Genomic DNA, 20,048 nt, shown 5'->3' with positions numbered 1-20,048 from the left:
AGTCCCTTGCAGTAGACCTCAGTAGTAGTACAAGCCACTGGGTGTTCAGCTGAACCCCAGTATCAAGTCAAATTGGTGATGTGGAAACTACTAGATACAATGGACTTGTCATGTAAAACACGTAGAATAAAATGTATGCTTACTGAGGCCCGACCGCCTAACAGATGTGACACCTGCGATAACTCACATTAGATGAAGAGGATCAGCAGTCTAGCTAGTGAGAGGCTGCAGTGTTCCATTAAAAATCCTTGATTAGCTACCTCTCAGGTATGGTGCGTAGTCCCGCACCCTTTCCCTGAGAATTTTGTCTCTGATCCTATGTGATTAAAGGAAGTTGATCAATGCCAGTATCGATTTACACAAATGACTATCCTAGCATAACTTAACTATTCCTAAATTTTACGAGAACATTTTTCATGTAAAAATTTAAACATTAGTTCATTGGATAGGCCCTTCGGAGAAGTTCGGACGCGTGTAGCGTATACTAACCCTATTGTTGTGCTCTAGGGGGCCTATAAGGGCCTTTGTGGGGCATGTGTTCAATGTTAATAAAGCTTGAATAGCCCTAAAGGACCCTAGAAAATGTTTGAGCAAAAAGGGTTGCCAGGCTTGTCGGGCCTAGGGATGCCAAGCGATCATCCTAACCCCTAAAACTCGCCATTTACATCGCAGACCATTGAGTCCCTTCCAAGATTCTACATTTACTCTACCGAAATACTACCTTCGGAGGGCCTTGAATATGTACTTCCAATCTCTTGCAGTCGCTGCGTTGTTTTGCTTACTTGCTATTGTGCGTAGCGAAGCTCCCAAGGCTCCTCCTAGAATTGACTCACTAGGCACACTACTGGCCTTGAAATACAATTACCTAGACCCCTGGAACAGTGGAACAGCAGCGGTGCTGTCCTATGAGCCTCTGAGCAACGCTGAGGCACACGCTAGATGCGGTGCCATTGGAGAAAGTCTCTACCCTTTCCAGGATACATCTGAGCTCAATCGCACCGAATTGGGCTACGAACTCGACTATCTCGTCCATATCCAGGACCTGCAGCCGTACTCTACACTGTGGGTAGGTTCATCTGGTACCTCTGGGCATGCCTGCACAGCATATTCTCAGAAAGACAAGGCTGCTATTCCGCTACCTTGCCATAGAAAACTTCCGACACTTTGCACCTCCAGTGCTCCCCCTACTAAGGACAAACACAGGGAACCTGTGAAGTCTTCTCGGCTATCTGTATCGTTTGATGACTATGATATAACCGGCTATCGTGATGCTCGATCCTTTAGGTTCTTGGGAATACCTTTTGCGAATCCCCCAGTCAATGAGTTACGGTTCGCACCTCCACAACCATATACTGGACAGAAGGAGATCGACGCAACGAGTCTACCAGCCTCCTGTATTCAATCACAGTCAGGCTTTGGAACTCTTGAAAACAGTCGAATCTCCGAGGATTGCCTTTACCTGAATATTTATACCCCCGTGCTACCAGCCCAGCGTGGTAAGAATGTTACACACAGACCTGTTGCGGTTTACTTCTACGGGGGTGGATTCACTAAAGGTAGTACGGCTATGATTGACTACGACGGTGGTAACTTTGCTAGTCGTAATGATATTGTGGTTGTCACTGTCAATTACCGGGTTGGAGCCCTGGGCTGGCTTGCAACAAACAAACTGACTACTGGGAGCTACGGTACTCGGGACCAAATATTGGCTTTAAAATGGGTTCAACAGCATATAACAACATTTGGTGGAGATCCTTCACAGGTTACTATATTTGGCCAGTCTGCTGGGGGCCAAAGCGTAATTGCAATGCTGTCTTCAAGTGCCGCCAGTGGCCTTTTCTCCGGTGCAGTTGTGCAGTCAGCTGCCCTGGATATACCCTGGTATTCACGTCAGGTGTACACAGAGATCATTACCCCAAAGGTTGCAAAGGCTGTCGGATGTGATGATTCTGATGAGCTTGTCATGTTGTCCTGTCTGCGTTCTGTCCCTGCGGCTAAATATCTCGACAATTCTACCGAATTTATGCATGCATCGGATGAAATTGCGAAGGCTGTAGGAGATGACTATCTGCATACCAAGAAATTCCAGGTTTCTAGCTCACCACTTATGCCTATTGTCGATGACCATGGTTCAGGCATTATTGACGATCAATTCCATACCTTGCTTGCGACTAATCGTCTTCCTAACGCTGTCCCTATTATGTTTACTACAGTGGCCGATGAAGCTGCCCTATACGTGGATCGCTATGTTCCCCATATTCCTTTACTTGGCAACACGAAAGTTGCACTTGGCCTATTCTTCAACGCTGTCTATCCTGCTGGTCTGGCCGAGTCTCTTATAAACTCAGACGCCTTCCCTATCAACTCCAGCGACCTAGACAGTCTCCGAAACACCGGTGCCAACGCTCTCACCCACTCGAAATGGTTCTGCCCTCAGGCCTATCTCCTCCAGCACGGTGCCCGTACAGTACTTCCCGTTATCTATACCGTCCAGATTCAACACGGCCACGTTCAAACCACTATCGATACCCCAAAAGTCTGCTCTCCCAATACCAACTATAACGCCACATGCCATACATCTGACGTCCTGCCTGTCTGGGGTACCTTGAACTCGAAGACTCAGAATGTTAACCCATACTACGACTCTCGAGATATCCGTCACTCCCAGATACTGAATGATATCTTCAGCTCGTTCTTCCGTACCCGTAACCCGAACCCCGTCCCCGAACTTCTCAAAATCCGCGGCCCGGCTTACTCTTCCAGTTTCGATGTTTTTGGCACTTCTGGATATCATATACCTGAATATCGGACTGACGCTGACAGCCTCTGCTCACTCGATATAGCGCCAGATCATATTCGAAATCCGGCCAAATCGGTTGGGTGCGACGTATTTACGAAATACGGATATCCATTCCAGCATGCCGAGGATAGCAGTTAGGACCACCTGGCTGGCAAAGCAATAAACAACACAACGATGAGAAAAAAAAATAAGAAACACATACAACAGGAGGGATTCGCTGGTGGTCACCCACCCAACTACTAACCTCCCGGCGTGTGGCTTAAGTACGGCTGAGCGGACGGGAAGCCCTGTTCTCCACACCCTATGGTCGTATGTAGCAGATTTTTGTATGCAAAGGTTTATATAGAGTAGTACTATACAGGAGATTGGTAATGAGATTCAGAAAGGGATACTCGCCACCCGTGCAGATGGCAAAGGCCTAGGAGAGAGTCCGAGACCGGGAAGAGCAAAGGAGAACCAGTGCGGAAGGACAGGGCGGAGGTGGTGGAGTTGTTGTCTGTGTTGTGGGGCGAGCACAAAGTTCAATATCAGAAATGGTTATTCATCTCCTCTCCGTAACAAATGCCCATGGGCCCCATTGCCGGCCGTACCAGGAACAGATCGTAAATGGAATGTTGTATGAATATCATGTTCACGTGCAACTCTCATGATAGTCTGGCGAGTGATGGCCAGGCGATCAACGGCTTCCAATGGCCTTTCTGCGAGCAAAAAGAAGTTCATTGCCCCAGAGCCGCGTCCGCATGAAGTTGCTCAATCTCGATCACGATATCCTTCGGCGTGGCTTCAACGTCTTAAGGAATTTCCAGAAGTGTCTCATCACTCGCCGTCATAGTTGGTCAAGAAATGATCGTGTTATTAGGTTCATATTGCACTTCTGGGTTGGTGGTCACAGGTTGCATTTGAATCAACCCCACTCCAAACCCGACTAATATAGAGAACCTGGTTTCCTGCTGGATCCGGTCTGTTAGGCTTTGCAGCTTTGACCGAGCGCATTGCTCCACGGGTAATCCATCCTGGTACACCCACCAATGCATAGCAACAGCTCTGGCTTGGTCGGGATCTGATCGGCGACGGATGGATAGGATGTCTGGCTTGAGATAGACCGAACCGCTCAAAGAACGTCCTTCAGGGAGACCCCTGTTGGGGACGATGTTGATCTGATCTTTGGGGGCAGAGAATGGTTTATTGTGTTTAACCATTTCAATCTACTGGAAACCGGAGTCATTCGGATCAAGTTGTCTCCTGCATATGTCATGAATTGCAGCCAAACGTATTTTATATCCCCACTATGAAGAAGGAAGTTGACAAGTGGCTCAAGGAAAGATACAAGTGCATGATGAGCCGGTATTAGGTGACGATGATAGTGAGGTGAGGAAAGGCATGGGAAACACTATTTGGGTAATTCACGGGGTGCAGATGGGAATTTGGGACTAGTCTATTATTTCTTACCCTTCATATCTTGGGCCCTCGTGCTGTGGTAGTAGTACGTGTCAATATCTACTTTCTTTTTCAAGTCAGTGCAAGAACACAGATCAGAAAGCTCAGCTATATCTCGAGGCTTTATTTCAGGGCAGTAACTCACCATCATTTACAGCGATAGAAGCCCTGTCGAGAACTATAAGAAATTACCAAGCGCCTTAAGCCCCTCCTGATAAGAATCTGATTCACATGTAAGCCGTTCCATCATATCAAGCTACGAAAAAGTGTCCAGTCCCGAGAAAAGCCTCTCGAGGACTATCAGCAATCGATTTTTGTCACGTGGTTGGATGAAATTAGAAATACAAATTTACTTGCAAAGCAACATGCTATAGCTCAGTATATTATCAGTATGCTAGGTAGCCGGGGATCTGTTCTTATCACTGACAATATTCTCCGTTTCAATTCTGAACAGTAGCGACAGAGATATCAATTGCTGTAATGGCTGGGATGGTCAACCTCTCACGCCAAAATGTTGTTAATCCAACGACTAATTACCCGGAATATTCTATATTTTCCCTCTAATTCACTATCATTTTATCTCCTAGGACGTGTGTGTTCCATGCCGATAGCTTTCAGGAACCTTAGCTGGCAACTCTATACTTGTTTGGGGCATAAAACACCCACAAGGCGGAAACCACCTTTTTGGGAAGTGGCACAGTGGAATTGCCGCAAAGCCAAGACATGGTTAGATGCACTCTAACATTACCCGAGGAAGGGATAGAGCTTCCATTCTTGCTAGCTACTGCTACTCTAGGCTTAGAAGGTGACGATCCCAACTACAGTATTTCGACAAGAACAGTAAGGGGGTGGAATCGGTACAATCCTCGCTGTTCCATTCATGCAAAAACTAGATCTCAAATCTTTTGATGCCTACTGACTGCGCAGGGCTGCTCTTTATCAAAGGTACTATGAATACCTCGGTGGATTTAGTACTTTGCAGGCTATAGGGTGCATACCAAACCCCATAACTAGGGGGATCCGCATTTATGCTTTACAACGGTGAGGCGTCTGGAAAGTACGGGACATAAGCCCGCAATTCCTCCCCATCCATTACGGCATTCATCATACTGGGAAAGACACAGTGTAAGAGCCCAATACAGTACCCTGTACCGTAAACCTACAGAATGGAATAGATTACCTCATTCAAAGGAATCTCTCGGAGAGACATCTCGTTTAAATCCTGCATGATGCAACAATGCCCCTCCAACGCTATATGCGAGTAAGCCATGGATGGTATGCCGATCTAGTCCATACTTCTTCTACCGACACATTATTACATTCTAGTCGCCAGTTACAATATGAGGTAGGAAGGGGTTCGGATAACTATGCAGGGCATCATACGTGGTGGATACTGATGGCCCTAATGTATCATGAGCTACCAACTAATGTATTTACATAAAGCATCAACCCGGCCAATGGCCCAGAAATCTACTTTTGAAAACCTCATCATTTCCCCCATATCCGAGTATACATCATATATCTTACGGAGGATCAACCGCCTACAGACATGGGTTCAATTGAGGATTTTACTAGCTCAACATCTGGGACCACCAAAACCATTTCTCCTTTATCAGATGGAGCTCTGAATGATCCAATATTCTCCGACGACGTCATACGATATCATCTAAGCCTTCTTAAATCCGGTCATGGAGGCGAAGTGGTCTCAGATGAATCGGCGTATGCACCTATCATCTCAAGCAGTGTTTTAGCTTGTCATGCAAACCTGGGAAATGGTCAAGATAAGCCAAAGATCCCGCAGTTTGGGTTATTGGCCGGTTCAAGGCCCCTTTTGCAAGATCTTCGTCCAAAGCGTGCCTCTCCTATCGCGAGCTTGGATAAGGATCCTCGACTACTCTTCAATGTTTCACACCCTTCCAGCGTCTTTATATGTGGCTCCCAGGGTTCCGGAAAGAGCCATACATTGTCATGCCTTTTGGAAAACTGCCTGATACCCTCAAAGGCCGGCAGGTTGCCGAACCCGCTAACAGGACTAGTCTTCCATTATGATACGTTTATCAGTGACACAGTGGGATCCCCCTGTGAGGCATCCTTCTTGTCATCACACCCAGATGTGCATGTCCGAGTACTTTGCTCCCCCACAAATATTCACACTATACGGGTAAGCTTTGTACAACGTGATATAATAGATAATGATCATAACATAGAGGATATAGGGCTACTATTCGAGGTTCAATATACCAGTTGATCCATTACAACTGGACCAGAATCATTTGAACACGAAACGGATGATGGATTTGATGGCTATCGGACAGAAAGACGGGCAGATACCACTATATATACATACGGTGAAACGAGTCCTTCGTGAACTACGGATAATACAACAGGAGTCAGGGACACTATTCAATTATCAAGAGTTCAAGGATAGAATCCTGCGTTGTGGGCTGACTCGGGATCAGCTGGTACCTTTGAAGCAGAGACTCGATACTCTAGAGAGTTTTATGCCTCAAGAGCAAGTACAAATGTCCAGGTCAAAGGAAAGAAAGGTGACAAAGAGCTCAATATGGGATCCAGTGGTAAGTCGGGAATTCATTTCGCCCTCGGTATCTGCTAAAGCATATAGCCTGGTCGCTTAACTATTGTTGATATGTCATGTCCATGTATATCCCCAGAAACGGCCTGCTCGCTTTTCAATATTTGCCTGGGGATCTTCCTCGAACAAGACCCAACCATTGGTCGGGTGGTTGCACTTGACGAAGCACATAAGGTATGCAACTCTGCCAGGCTTAGGGATGTTTCTAATAAGCGTAAAGTATATGAACTCCTCTGCAGAGGCCCAGATTTTCACAGAAACACTACTATCAGCAGTTCGTCTTCAACGACACCTTGGAACACGAGTTATCATCTCTACCCAAGAGCCGACAATCTCGACCGATTTGTTGAATCTATGCTCTGTTACAATTGTTCATCGATTTACCTCCCCCGAATGGCTCCGAACGTTGCAAAAGCATCTTGCCGCAGCTGCATGCAACCTTTTCTCTTCAAAGAGTGGCTTTGGCAATAATGGCAGCGAGGTGGAAGAACCGGGGGATGAGAAGGAGTCTCCCTCGGCGTTTGACATTATTGTCCGTCTTCGCGTTGGCGAAGCATTGTTATTTGCGCCGAGCGCTATTGTCAAGGTTGGAACACTGGAGGATGGCCGGGTGGAGTTTCACCGACTTGGTTCCGACTTCTTGCCTATAAAAGTCCGGGAACGATTGACCTCTGATGGTGGAAAGAGTGTCCTTTCGGTTTGATCACCAGACTTTCTGTGTCTTGATTTGTGTGGCTCCATGTAGCTTTCAACTTTACAGTGAAGGAAAATTGACCATTTCAGGTACATGCTGGTGGCGTTCGAAGCAAGGTTGCTACGCATCCGAAAGATTTCTATCCACCCAAGTAGAAGGGTGCTCCGAGGGGATTATTTTGATCATGTCAAGCCTTGCTCACTTATCCGTGTTGCACTTTTTCACTCAGTGCAGTGATATGAATGCCAAACTTGAACGCGATTCGCTAGTAGTCCCATACCAAGCTATAGTCAGACTCAATTTGTAAGTGGCCTACATCAATAATTGAAAAGAAAGCTTCCACAAATCTGCTCTATTTAAGCATAATTCCTTTCGCACTATATCCAAGGTCTATCACTGCAAGGCGTGGATTCGTTGCCTTACATTGGAGGAATAGCTTGCATCAGCATCAGTACACGACGCGTGTCATCTTTAACCCAATCCAAGAGTATACATCTCCCAACTCCAATGGCAACCTGACTATATCTACATATTGGATCATGAGTCTAACCTGCAGGTGCTATTTTCCATCGAGGAGAAGAAACTTGTGGTACAAGCTAGGGAGGTAAGATGTTGCTGCAAAGCGACCACAATTGCAGGCCTCCGATATGTAGCCTATGGAAAAACTCCAAAACCCAAGTTTCTCGACTCATAACATTCCTATTCCTTGCAAGGCTGCCTCCAGATAGAATGAGGATGTCATATGTCTGCTCCTGTAACCCCTCGCCTGAGATCGTAGGCAGCCAACAATACAGCACGGGCTGGGTGTCATATTTGATGAGCAAGGAGAAGGGATAGTATACAAATGGGTGGTGCAATAGAAAATTGAGGCAAATAGTATCCAACACTAGGTGGAGGTCATAGAACGAAGGCATCCCTATAATACCTGGATATAAGGTAGACTCGATATGATGACAGAAAAAGTATTCCGAAACACTGTGCCAGCAAAAGTGTGCCTATCTAGCTGCTTCAACAATGGGCCGTCTCTCCCCGTCTTTGCTGATATGCTAGGTGATCACAAAGCGACTCCATGTTATATTTGCAACGCAAGGGGATGGAAAGTTCTGACCGCCAATGTCCTTGCATATGGGCCTCACGCGATCCTGGAGAACTTTCGACGCAAAGCTTTGCCTTGCATAAATGAATGTCGTCGTAGCAGGTCGGAACAAATGGATTTACCAGAGATGTAATTTGCATACTCTCAAGGTAGGCCATGGCTTAAAAAGGGGTGCAATCCCTCATGATCGTGATCGGAAGCAAACGTGATATCCAATAGTCATTTATCTATATTCAAAATGACGCCCAAAGATAAGTCAAAGGACAAATCCTTTTGGTCCTCCATCAAGGCTCTGCAGGCAGCAGCGGAAGACGTGATATATCATTCCAAATCTTTTAAAACCCACGAAGAACTACAACATAAAAACACAGAGCTTGAGAACCAACTCAAGGCCGCACATTCGACAGTAGAGGATCACAAACGGCAATTGGAGGAAGAGCGTCAGAAGCAACAAACATTATTGACTGAAAAGGCACATCTGAGTGACTTCCTGGAAGAGCGGGTCAAAGGCTGGGTGGAGAAAGAGAAGGAGCTTCTGGCCCAGTTACAGAAAACGAGGGAGGATGCAGAAACGAGTCGCGACGCCCAGTTACACGATCTATCAAGAAAGGTCCGGAATCAAGACGAGCAGCTTCGCCGGGTCCGTACCGAACTAGGAGAAAAGGATACGACAATCGTCGGTCTACAAGGGCGCCTTGCACAGAGTCAACAAGAAGTTGAAGAATTGAAACGGGCGACTCAACTGGAGGACTTTGGTCCTGATCTGTAAGTGCCCGCTTCATATATCCTGCCGAGATTATTTATAGGCTCATATAGGCTAGGATACAGAACATCAAAGAGCTCGAGGTGGCCTTGCGCGACATGGTTCAGAAATATTTCTACAAGGATTTTCCGACTGATATCAGCCAGGTATATTCTCCATCACTTACGTTGTGCTTTGATACCGATCTCTAACAAAATTCAATAAATAAGGTAATCCCTACCATTCAGCAAGTCCAGTGGAAAGCACGTACACCACCGAATCCTTTTTCGATGTTTCCTACGCCTGCTATTGGACAATCTAAAAAGCTCCGTGCTTCCTGCGTGCAATCCCTAATTTCTAGCCGTCTCTCCCGCGATATATTCCAGTCATTGTGTCTTGAAGCACCAGCTAGCCGGATGCCAATGAGCTGTGTCCTTGACCAGTGCAATCAAATTACATCTCAGGAGAAAGCATTACTACGTGCACTTCTAGTAAAGGTGTTTGAATCAGATGAACAGAGGCAGGTGGACGAAAACATTGAGAGCGTTGTCTTCGAGGTTGTCGACATAGTTGAGCCCTTACTAGAGCGGGGCCGTACTGGGTTCGAGGACGAACTCCGTCATTTTCTCCAAAATGCAGCCGATTTGTGGGGCAAAGTGCAACGGAGCTCTAAATGGGTGACAACAATTTCTGATGGACACCTCTGTGCTGAAGCCGGAAGGTCTAATACAGGCAAGGGTGCGGACCTTCGTGGACACCCTGTTTTGGTCCTGTTTCCCCATTTTATCACTCCCGGGGAGGCATCGCCGCTCCACAAGGGATCTATGCTACAGGCAGACAGCGAGTCTATAAGACAAACCCCAAGCAAATGGCTCGACGTCGAACGTACCATGCCCAACGAAGAAAGCGCAGTTATCCTCCGAGAAGTACCCAGGTACAACCATAACCTCTCCAGATCCCCGAGAAACGAGAAATCATTCACGCAGCATCTGAATACGCGCAAGAGACATGAATCTCAAACCAGACAGAGTCGGGTATCCAGGGGAGGTTAATGCAAGATCCGTCCGACATTGCCTTTGGAAGAGGGGCAGTATATTCGTTTTCGGTCAACTTTGCTGGATATCTCCTTTGAAACACGATGTTCACGACTCATATTTATTCTTGGAATCCAGTCATAAATCTATTCTTCTACTCCGTAAATCTCTAATAAAGCCCCATCAGATCAGGTCCTCACGGAAGACTAGGATCCCCCAGGGTGGTACAGTGTTCACTCCAGGCCAGTCAGATTAGTCGAAATCTTACCACATAGACTGAGCGGGGCATATAATAAGGGCCATTTGCCCTTCCACATACGTTACTATCACCTTCTCATATGAATTTTGGAACGGTTTAGTTTTCAATACAACTATATAACTATAGTAGAGAATCGTATGGATGTTACCGTCTCCAATTCTGACAACTTCTAACCCAGAAATAGTAATAACAACTGTAATCACTAATATAATAGATATTTAGGTAGTAACAAGCTTCTCTTCGAGATCTATATTCGCGTCACTGTCGGGCTTTAGACTGCCATTAGATGAGTAGTACATTAATTATAAATCATATAGTCTTCAGCCAGTAGGCTGTCATCATCATGCATGAGAACTTACAGTCGCCTGTGATCAAGATAGGCTGTGTGTTATGGGCAAGCGAGCCTAGCGCCACCATTCCAATATGAGCAGGTACTGTTGTATTTTGCTCACGAAGTCCATCCAAGCAATGATTGTGATCACGAGCCTTCTTTGATTGGTTCTTAAGTCATTGCAGTCTGAGACACTATTCCATTTCAGGAAGTATAACCTTGAAGGTGTGGTAACTGCCTCATTGGGACCAATGCATCCGAGCTGAAGGGTAGAACCACACATTCTTTGCCTCGTAGAGCCACGCATAAAGCTTTTTTGGAGCCCCTTACGGATTGCAATGATCCTTGATTCAAAACCAGAAAGAATGGAGTTGCCAGATGAAGTGTTCTCGTAGGTTACATGGCACGCCTGGCGGCCACAGTCCAATGAACCCTATTGCTTTCTACTTACTACCGAAGTAGGCTGGGATGAATGGGGTATAACAGAGATAGTTCTATTTCTCACACTACATTCTTATTCTTGCCTAGAACCTATCCTGTGGAATTCGCCCTTGCAGGAGAAACCAAGTCGGATGCTAGAATTCCCCCTGTTGAATTATCTATAAATCAGGTCTTGCTCGCCGCTGTTCCCCAGAGGCAACCAATATCATCTCTAGAAATCATAAGTGGTAACCTCGCACTGGCTAGTCAAAATGGTCCTTAAAAAATTCTTTACAAACTCCCTTGAAGAGCTTTGCACGAAGGAGCAACTAGAATTGCTCGACTCCATTGACACGCTGCGCTTGCAGGGCATCAGCCATTATATTTCGCTTCCCCAAATCATCGTTTGTGGAGATCAATCTTCTGGGAAGAGCTCGGTCCTGGAAGCGATCTCGGGCGTATCATTCCCTGTACGAAGTAACCTCTGTACACGATTTCCTACAGAGCTCGTCCTGCGCAAGAGCCCACAGATCGGGGTGAGCGTGTCCATTGTGCCACATCATTCACGAACGGAGGCAGAACAGCAGTCTTTAAGCCAATTCCACGAGCAGCTCGAAGGCTTCGACGGCTTGCCACGTCTTATCGACAATGCAAAAGCGATCATGGGTATCTCTACGCACGGAAAGGCGTTTTCCAATGATCTACTTCGGGTAGAGGTGTCAGGCCCTGACCGGCCGCATTTGACCATTGTCGATCTACCCGGTCTTATCCATTCGGAAACCAAGCAGCAGTCGGCTGCGGATGTTAAACTCGTGCAGGATGTTGTACAATCCTATATGCGGGAGCCGCGTTCAATTATTCTAGCTGTGGTCTCTGCAAAGAACGATTTTGCCAATCAAATTGTTCTTACACTAGCCCGGGAGGCAGATAGGACCGGATCTCGGACGCTGGGTGTCATCACCAAACCCGATACGCTGACCCCAGGATCGGAGACTGAGGCGATGTTTGTCTCACTGGCGAAAAATCAACAGGTCTCCTTCCGGCACGGTTGGCATGTACTGAAAAACCAGGATTCAGAGAAGAGCAATGGTACGTTAACAGAACGGGATGCGGAGGAAGAACACTTTTTTGCCAAGGGTGTCTGGCGAGATCTTCCGTTATCTGATGTGGCTATAAAGCCGTTTCGGGAGCGCCTCAGCAAGGTACTGCTTGGGCAGATTGCGACTGAACTTCCCAGCCTGATAGAAGAAATTCAAGTCCAAGTTGGCGACTGTCAACGAAGGCTAGAGAGGCTTGGAAGCCCTCGAACAACGATAGCGGAGCAGAAGTACTATCTTTTGCATATCAGCCAGAGTTTCCAGAACCTTGTGAGAACTGCTACCGATGGCACCTACAATGACCCATTCTTCAATAGTGGCCAGTCAACGAGTGGCTATAGCAGACGGATACGTGCCATAATACAAAATCTGAATCAAGAATTCACTGAAAGGATCACTTCGGGCGGTCATTATCGTCAAATAACAGATGGAGATGAGAGCGAGGCGGTATCGAGACAACAGGTTTTAGTGACGCGAGAAGAATATATCCAGCATATCCAAAATGTCCTCAAACACACACGAGGCAAAGAGCTCCCCGGCACGTTCAATCCATTGATAATAGGGGAGCTATTCAGGGAGCAATCCAGTCAATGGGAGGCTATCGCGCGAGGTCACGTAACGACAGCCTGGAATATTGCGAAAGACTTCGTTCGAGCTGTTGTACTGCATATAGGTGATATTACTACGGCAAAGGGGCTGCTCCGGGAGATTGTAGACCCGAGGTTTGACCAGCTGCTCAGAGATCTACAACAACGAACCAGTGAACTTCTGCAGCCCCATCAGCAGGGCCATCCAATTACATACAATCACTATTTTACCGAGAATCTTCAAAAGGCCCGGCGCGAAGCCTGGGGAGATGGTCTCTCAACGATCATTTGCAACTTCTTCGGTGTCTCATCCTTGGAAGCGACCTCTCTGGATGGCCCATCATACAATCTCCGTCATCTTCATGATTCAATCCTTCAGTCCACAGAGTCTAGCATGAGTCGCTTTGCTGCCACAGAGGCGCTTGAGTGTATGCTTGCGTACTACAAGGTATGACAGTCCTATCTGTTAGGAGTTGGCTTCCTCGTCTTATTAAGTTCTATCAGGTCGCTCTAAAACGGTTTATCGACGGTGTGGCGATCGAGGTCATCGAGACCAATCTCATCAAGCCACTCGCGGATATATTTGCGCCGTTACTTGTCTTCGATATGGCAGATGACCTGGCGACACGTATTGCGGGAGAGTCAATAGAGAACAAATCTCTCCGAGATCAACTCTCCCGCAAACTGTATATCCTGCGGAAGGGATCTGAGACTTGTAGAATGTTTATCGGTATACGAGGGCTCGGTAAGAGTCTCGCCCACCCTGAGAGGCAATACCGTCAACTAATGAAGTGATCTAACATAGACATCGTTGAAGACGATCGACCAGAGGAGCTGGACAACCTGGAAAAGGTTGATACCCCACAAGCCAGCATTGATGATCTCTACGAAAACGAAGACCCTACATTTATTGACATGTCAGTGAACAATACCTATTTAAGTCCCACCATCCCCGATATTCTTTCTCCAGTTTCACAGCAGGCTCCCCCTCTTGTGGATGAGCCAACACCTGCAGAGATAGTCACTGAATCAGGCTATGACTATATAGGGGATCAGCCAATAGGAGCCCCCTCAATCGAGCAGAGGGATTTGAAGAGATCGAAAAAGTCGAAAAAGGGGAAGACCAAAAAGAAATCGAGTCGGTCTGACGACTGGGAGCTTTGAAAACTTCATTTTCACCAGTAAAACAACTTTTTACATGACCTGCATTCCTCTTGATTTGATCTCTCATCAATCTAAGTCGCATTATTTCATTTCCGAACGAGGCAGTGGTGAATAGGGAAAAGGGCGCGGCTTGGTTATTGACGCAATGGGCACCTTACAAAAGCAAGTCATGGAAATAAGAGGGACACCTACTGTCATTAGATAGTGCAGCTACCGGTATCTCCTTGATTGTTGTAGTCCTCGTACAGACTGTTTGCTGCGGGTCTTTATCATTATAGCTGATAATTTCAAACTGGAGATTATGAAGACATTTGGCCACAAAAAAAGCTAGAATTCGTTGTTTGGAGATTTGCACAATACTGCTGTTTTATACACACCGATACATGGCTTGGGCAGGTAATTTGTATCACTGTGGTGGGAATACTACCCTATCAGAATTTTGAGTCTATACACCGAGAACCTAGAGAACTATCAGGCAGAGGGTCCAGCTCTATGTGTTCTCTTGTCCAGCTTCGACAGCGTGAACTGCCACGAATGCAATGTAGTATGAGACACTACAATACGGAGATGTCTATGGCTTGATGTTAAATTACTTTACATTCGGCTACCTTTGACTGAATAGTGCAAGTAGACATGAATTGCAACAGGGGAGGTTAATGCAAGATCCGACCGACATTGCATTTTGGAAGAGGGGCAATAGACTCGCTTTTGGCCAAACTTCGCTCGCAGTGAGGCGCATCGAGACCTACGATCAATCTACAAGACCCTACGCATCTTGTACCTTGTAACCTGTACTGGTTCATAGAGATTCGCTATAGATCTAGAAGATGGGATTTAGGTTGCCTGACTCAGCTCGCCATTTCTCTTAAACTCTCTCAAGAGAACAAATATAAATCCTTAGCCCTCCCAAGTCTACACACTTAAGTTCTCTCAGGATTAAAGAGACCGGCAGGCTAACACCGAACCCGACCCGATAACCGCTCTAATAGAGATTCATCATTCCTACATCTAAGCGCCTCTTATATAGAGCTTTCTATATCACTAATCCCCACTTTTAAATTCATTTTTTGTTGTTAATAGACGCACAGATACATTACAGGTAGTGGTACTCCCGCATATCGCCTAGCGAGGGGTTAGAGTATGAATCATCATCATGGACTGTAAAACAGGTTGATATAATGCTTGCCACACAGAAAGGCAGTTATTAGCGTGTCATCGGTCTCCATGTTTTCCTTCCACGCGACGGCCTTCGGTACTCGGGACCGGAAGAAAAGACTTAAGTGAGTACGGAGACCAGCGAAACCAGTTCCACCACCTACGTACTCTTCCTCTTTCTAAATGATGCTTCCAAGACACAAACCCCAAGATTAAGTTGCACGCTAAATGACCCCCTAAAACATGCTACACAAGCTGGGTGATATCAGGTTGGCATTAAAGGGGCCATTCGATCCACTACTTATGGCATACAGTTCAGTGAAACGGCGATCAACGATCCTACATGACTCTATGGCGTAGTATTTTAGCATGAATATGGGGAAGAATCTGAGGTGGACAAGTTGCAATACATATGTAGACCTCAAATAGTCCACCAAGCTTACTTTTAGCTATGGGAACTGGATGAGAGTAGCTGCATTACGAAGAGACCCTTTTCTATGTAACCTAGCTATGAGGAACACAAAGGGCGTAATCCCTGACGATTGGAGAGCCATGATATGAGCATTAACCTTATTAGCAGAATTAAAAGATTATACTATGGCAATCCTTCCAAAGATTTCAGAACCGCCTCTTTCCAGAACCTCTCCTAGCATGACACCAGGAATGTACGACTCCCCAATTAAAATCCATCCATCTTTTGTGCCAGATTGAAGGTGGCTAATTCTCAGGTTTAGGTCTGATATTTGCCTCTCAAGGGTGGGCCGCTTGAGTTGCCGTGACAAGCTATATTTCCTTTCAACGGAGCATTCTCTCAACAAATCCTCCCTCATCTCCATTGTTTGCAGTTGGTGCCTCAATTCCTCATCAACGTGTCTAAACACGTAAGGAACACTGGCATCTCTGACCAGCATCACCCGATCCCCTTTTCTCAACCAACTAGGCCCCATTCCAATAAGCCCGTCTTGCGTTATAAACAAGCTCCGCCTTTTAAGATCGAGAGAAAAGGCAGTAACGTATTGCTGTGCCTCGGGAGAGATCAATAGCTTCCTTTTCCAAACAAAGCTTTTCTCATCAACAGCAGACTGTAAGGTCTCCAGGAGGTCCCATAGATTGGACGTGACCTCGTTGGATGGCGTTGCTGCTGTTGCTGCCGCCACACCTTCATCTGCTGTCCTAGACCATGGAAGATCATCAAACTTTTCGTTCAGCTGCCAGTAAGCGGATATAAGGCTATCCAGTTTCTTCTGCCGTTCTATACTAGCTTCCTCTGGCCACTTCGCTCCTGAGGACTCAACCCCATGCGCCAAAACATAGTCCTCGCGGGTCATCCTTAAATACGTCACCCAGTGGCGCACCTCGCTCTCGATAAACTCACAAAGCCAGAAACGCGCATGCTGCTCATTTACAGATGATAAGGATATTCCTTCATGGTTTTGGCCCTTAGTGACGTTTAGTTTTGTGCTTTGGGGAAAAGAGAAGAACAGCGAAGAAGCAAGGGATATTGCGACCGCGTCGAAACTCGTCCCACCACTTGGGAGGTGAGCGCGGGGCATCCCGCCAACAGTTTCAAGGAACCTAATTAGGATGTCGATGTACTCATCTGTCATAAGAGTATTATCTAAAAGTATATTCTCGACGGTGTCAAGGGGTGCAGCCTCAAGGAATAACGTCCTGCCGTCGCGAGAGATCTTAGGTGATGGGCCCGGCTGTCCTAATATACCAGCTGCAAAGGTTGTACCAGCATGATCCGATGCTTCTGCTGTAGATGCCAAGTTGCTATGTTCAAGAGACTATAGAGATCCAGATTAGTATGCGCCGTTATCTGTGTTGACAGGGGGGTAGGGTAAAGTAAAAGTGGACGAGTTGAGCAAATGTCCGATGAACTTACACCCCTGGAACCCAAAGCTGGGACCCAAGATGGGAGAATAGGATGAGCGCGAGGCCAGAACCAATTGCGTACGTCAGCGTCAAAGTCATCCCACGGCCTACGAGCCGCAATAGAAAGCAGATCGAGGGTGTGCTGCCCTTTCTGGGAAAGCAGGCACGCTGCAACATTGATAAGTACCTCGACTTCGCTGGCCGCATAGTCAGCCCTGAGGAAATCCCATAGACCCCCAGGTATAAGTGATGATGATGTTGGGCCTTTAAATGTGGCAGTGGGATGTTCCGCAGTGAATCGATTGTCTTTCTGAGAGTGTATACCCGCCCTAGGAGGGAGTATAGGCGCCTGAGTTTCAACGCATGGATAATCTCCCAGCTGAAGGCGCTGATAGTCTATCTTCAATGACTCAGGGCAAATCAGAGATAGGCCGCCAAACACAAAATCTCTGGGATCTTTAGCATAGCGCCTTCGACATGCCCGAAGCCATTCGCGGAGGGTCAACCTGCGGCCCTGACCAATGGCTTGGCGAGCTAACAAGAAGTTGGGGATGTCATTAGTGTGGGCAAGGGCTTCTCTCAATTCAGCCTTCATTGGCAGCTCGGGTGTCATTGCGGCACCAGGGTCATGAGATACCCATATACAAGCGGTCAGTAAGGCACCCAAGCTAACTTCATTGTTACCATAGAGGAAGTTGACTTTTCTTGCTAAAAGGTATTCTTGGAGTACCCAGATCCGCTTGAACCATTGCCGACAGGAAAGATCTACCGCAGTCGTGGCCGCCGCTTGCAACTCCCCACCAGGCCCCTTGAACTTGGGCAGCGGCGGTAGTTCATTTTGCGTCTTCTTCGCGAGTGTTTCTAAGCTGGGAAGACCTCGAGCTAACTTTGACGAGCAGTCACCGAGCCAGACAAGAACAAGCTCGGCAGATTGGTATATTCTATCCATCTTCTGAATCTGAAGAGTCTTTTCCTCCGCATCACTGATAAACTATTTAGTCTCATGCTCCATTTGCCTTTCTCTGGCCAATTTAGACAACAAATATGAGATGTCAGGTACCTTTGGTTTATGCATAATGCGTCAATCCAATACCAACTCTTTGATTGTATCTGTCTGAGTGATAGCAAGGCGTCATATAAATTCAAAGATACATTAATTCTGCGGCCATTGCACAGGATGGTCTTGGGGTTGCGCTCCTCTGTTTCAACCTCTGGAATGTGCATATCAAATAAATTCCCTTGATAGATCGATCTCATGGTTTCAAACGCCATGAGGGCGCCACCACGCAAGGGTGAGTGCTGTTTCCTCCAGGTATAAGAGAGAGCCGTGTATTCTGGGTTTTCGTCAAGGCTAACGACTCGTATGGAGCAGGAAATCCCATCACTTGGCCTTCCAGACTGGATACTGAGTAGACGGATGTCCGAAGGTCCTTGTAGGGGGAGGTATTGAAAGCTAACTCCGTGGTACCGCTTTTCAAGGATAACCGAGCTGGTATTAGAACTTCACATTGATCCTCTCGAAAGTTGATAGCTAGTTCACATACTGTATGTAATTCTGTCAAGTTTCTTTGGAAGCGACCGGCGATATTGGAGACTCGATCCATTTCCACAGTGCAGTCGACTTTGTATGAGGTCTACAATCAATGAAATGAACAGGAATGATATTGTATGTATATGTGTATAGGTATGCACAACGATATGACCTCTCAGCCTTCATGAATACCCCGCCTCCCGCATCCTCTTTCAGCCTCGCACAGCCTCCTGCACCCGTAGCGGTCCTCGCGGCTGAGAATAGGTCAGTGCTTCTCAAATTCATGTTCGACAATGAATTAAAGAGCAAGAAATAAAGAAAGATCGAGAAAATGATATCGATCAATGCGGCTTTCAACACCACCAGTTCCACAGCCCTTTTGGTGATTGATTATTACTTAGGTGTGTGCAAATTTACCTTCAGTTCTTGGCACATTTTTTTCAACTTTTCGCGCAACATCTACCAAAATAGCTATTTTTAAATGCTTATAACTCAACCAATCCTTATTATATCACTTTGATATTGATCTATATAGAAGAGAATAGCATAAGGAGTCTATATTATACAGGAAAAGTAAAAATTGACAAATCTAAAAATTAACGATATCAACACGCTATGTATACTTATTCGATCCATGTTTTTAATCCCTGTTCTGTATACTTTGAATGTAAATTTCCGTCTACTTTTGCTAGTAATACAGAATTGGTTGATTTATAAGCGGTTGAGAGTAGATACTTTTGAAGATGGTGCGGGAAAAGTTCCAAAAAATGTGCCGAGATTCGAGACCTCGCCCAAGCCCACTCAAACCCATGGGTGGGTTTGGCACGTTTTTCATGGGAGTCAGGATTTAGTGGTGGACATTCGGCTACCTTTGACTGAATATCGCAACTAGAAATAAACTGCAACCTCGACGAACCAAAGACTGATCAATTACACTCTCGCTCGTGACTGGTGACATGTAAGAAATGGACAGAAATTGAGCTGAGCTGAGATGACTTGAATGGGAGGCGATCGATGTGATCGAATTCATTTTCTAGTAGCTTTGTCCCATAATTATATAACAAGGAAAATAAGAATAAGGATAAAAATAAAAATAAAAACAAGAACGAGATTTTCCCGTGGTCGGGGGCAGGTAAGCCCAACCAAGCTGACGAAGCCGTGCGTGCTGTATCCATGTCATAGTCGGCCTCCCGCATAAATGGAACTGTCGTATATGGGCCTCCCGCATAA

At 46.3% G+C, this 20,048-nt stretch overlaps 6 protein-coding genes across 6 annotated transcripts; 4 read left to right on the top strand and 2 right to left on the bottom strand.

The window, feature by feature from the left end:
• Positions 1–339: 339 nt before the first annotated feature.
• On the top strand, positions 340–2,996 carry F9C07_2280753 (putative camp-regulated D2 esterase). The gene has a single exon (XM_041287154.2). It carries the CDS (start codon positions 740–742, stop codon positions 2,936–2,938), a length of 2,199 nt encoding a protein of 732 aa, XP_041150137.1. The 5' UTR covers positions 340–739; the 3' UTR covers positions 2,939–2,996.
• Positions 2,997–3,636: 640 nt separating this feature from the next.
• On the bottom strand, positions 3,637–3,999 carry F9C07_2103467 (FluG family protein; the record flags this gene model as incomplete). Its single annotated transcript, XM_071508956.1, has 1 exon — positions 3,637–3,999. One exon carries the CDS (start codon positions 3,997–3,999, stop codon positions 3,637–3,639), a length of 363 nt encoding a protein of 120 aa, XP_071366942.1.
• A 1,623-nt stretch (positions 4,000–5,622) lies between these two features.
• On the top strand, positions 5,623–7,865 carry F9C07_2280752 (uncharacterized protein). Its single transcript, XM_071510460.1, has 4 exons — positions 5,623–6,398; positions 6,454–6,813; positions 6,861–7,004; positions 7,051–7,865. Exons 1-4 carry the CDS (start codon positions 5,787–5,789, stop codon positions 7,531–7,533), a joined length of 1,599 nt encoding a protein of 532 aa, XP_071366941.1. The 5' UTR covers positions 5,623–5,786; the 3' UTR covers positions 7,534–7,865.
• Positions 7,866–8,846: 981 nt separating this feature from the next.
• On the top strand, positions 8,847–10,696 carry F9C07_2280750 (uncharacterized protein). The gene is made up of 3 exons (XM_041294594.2): positions 8,847–9,385; positions 9,442–9,529; positions 9,593–10,696. Exons 1-3 carry the CDS (start codon positions 8,859–8,861, stop codon positions 10,412–10,414), a joined length of 1,437 nt encoding a protein of 478 aa, XP_041150135.1. The 5' UTR covers positions 8,847–8,858; the 3' UTR covers positions 10,415–10,696.
• Positions 10,697–11,678: 982 nt separating this feature from the next.
• On the top strand, positions 11,679–14,513 carry F9C07_2262609 (putative dynamin GTPase; the record flags this gene model as incomplete). The annotated part of the gene is made up of 3 exons (XM_041294593.2): positions 11,679–13,538; positions 13,595–13,835; positions 13,896–14,513. The coding sequence occupies 3 exons, from the start codon at positions 11,679–11,681 to the stop codon at positions 14,252–14,254; spliced, it is 2,460 nt and encodes an 819-aa protein (XP_041150134.1). The 3' UTR covers positions 14,255–14,513.
• Positions 14,514–15,367: 854 nt separating this feature from the next.
• On the bottom strand, positions 15,368–19,955 carry F9C07_2280748 (heterokaryon incompatibility protein-domain-containing protein). The gene is made up of 4 exons (XM_041294580.2): positions 18,832–19,955; positions 18,348–18,757; positions 17,298–18,270; positions 15,368–17,199 (listed from the first exon to the last, which is right to left on the bottom strand). Exons 1-4 carry the CDS (start codon positions 18,889–18,891, stop codon positions 16,000–16,002), a joined length of 2,643 nt encoding a protein of 880 aa, XP_041150133.2. The 5' UTR covers positions 18,892–19,955; the 3' UTR covers positions 15,368–15,999.
• Positions 19,956–20,048: the final 93 nt, after the last annotated feature.

Source organism: Aspergillus flavus, chromosome 7 (genome assembly GCF_009017415.1).
Source record: "Aspergillus flavus chromosome 7, complete sequence".
Lineage (NCBI taxonomy): Eukaryota > Fungi > Ascomycota > Eurotiomycetes > Eurotiales > Aspergillaceae > Aspergillus > Aspergillus flavus.
The sequence above is the reverse complement of the archived record's forward strand: the minus strand, read 5'-3'. Positions and strand labels throughout refer to the sequence as shown.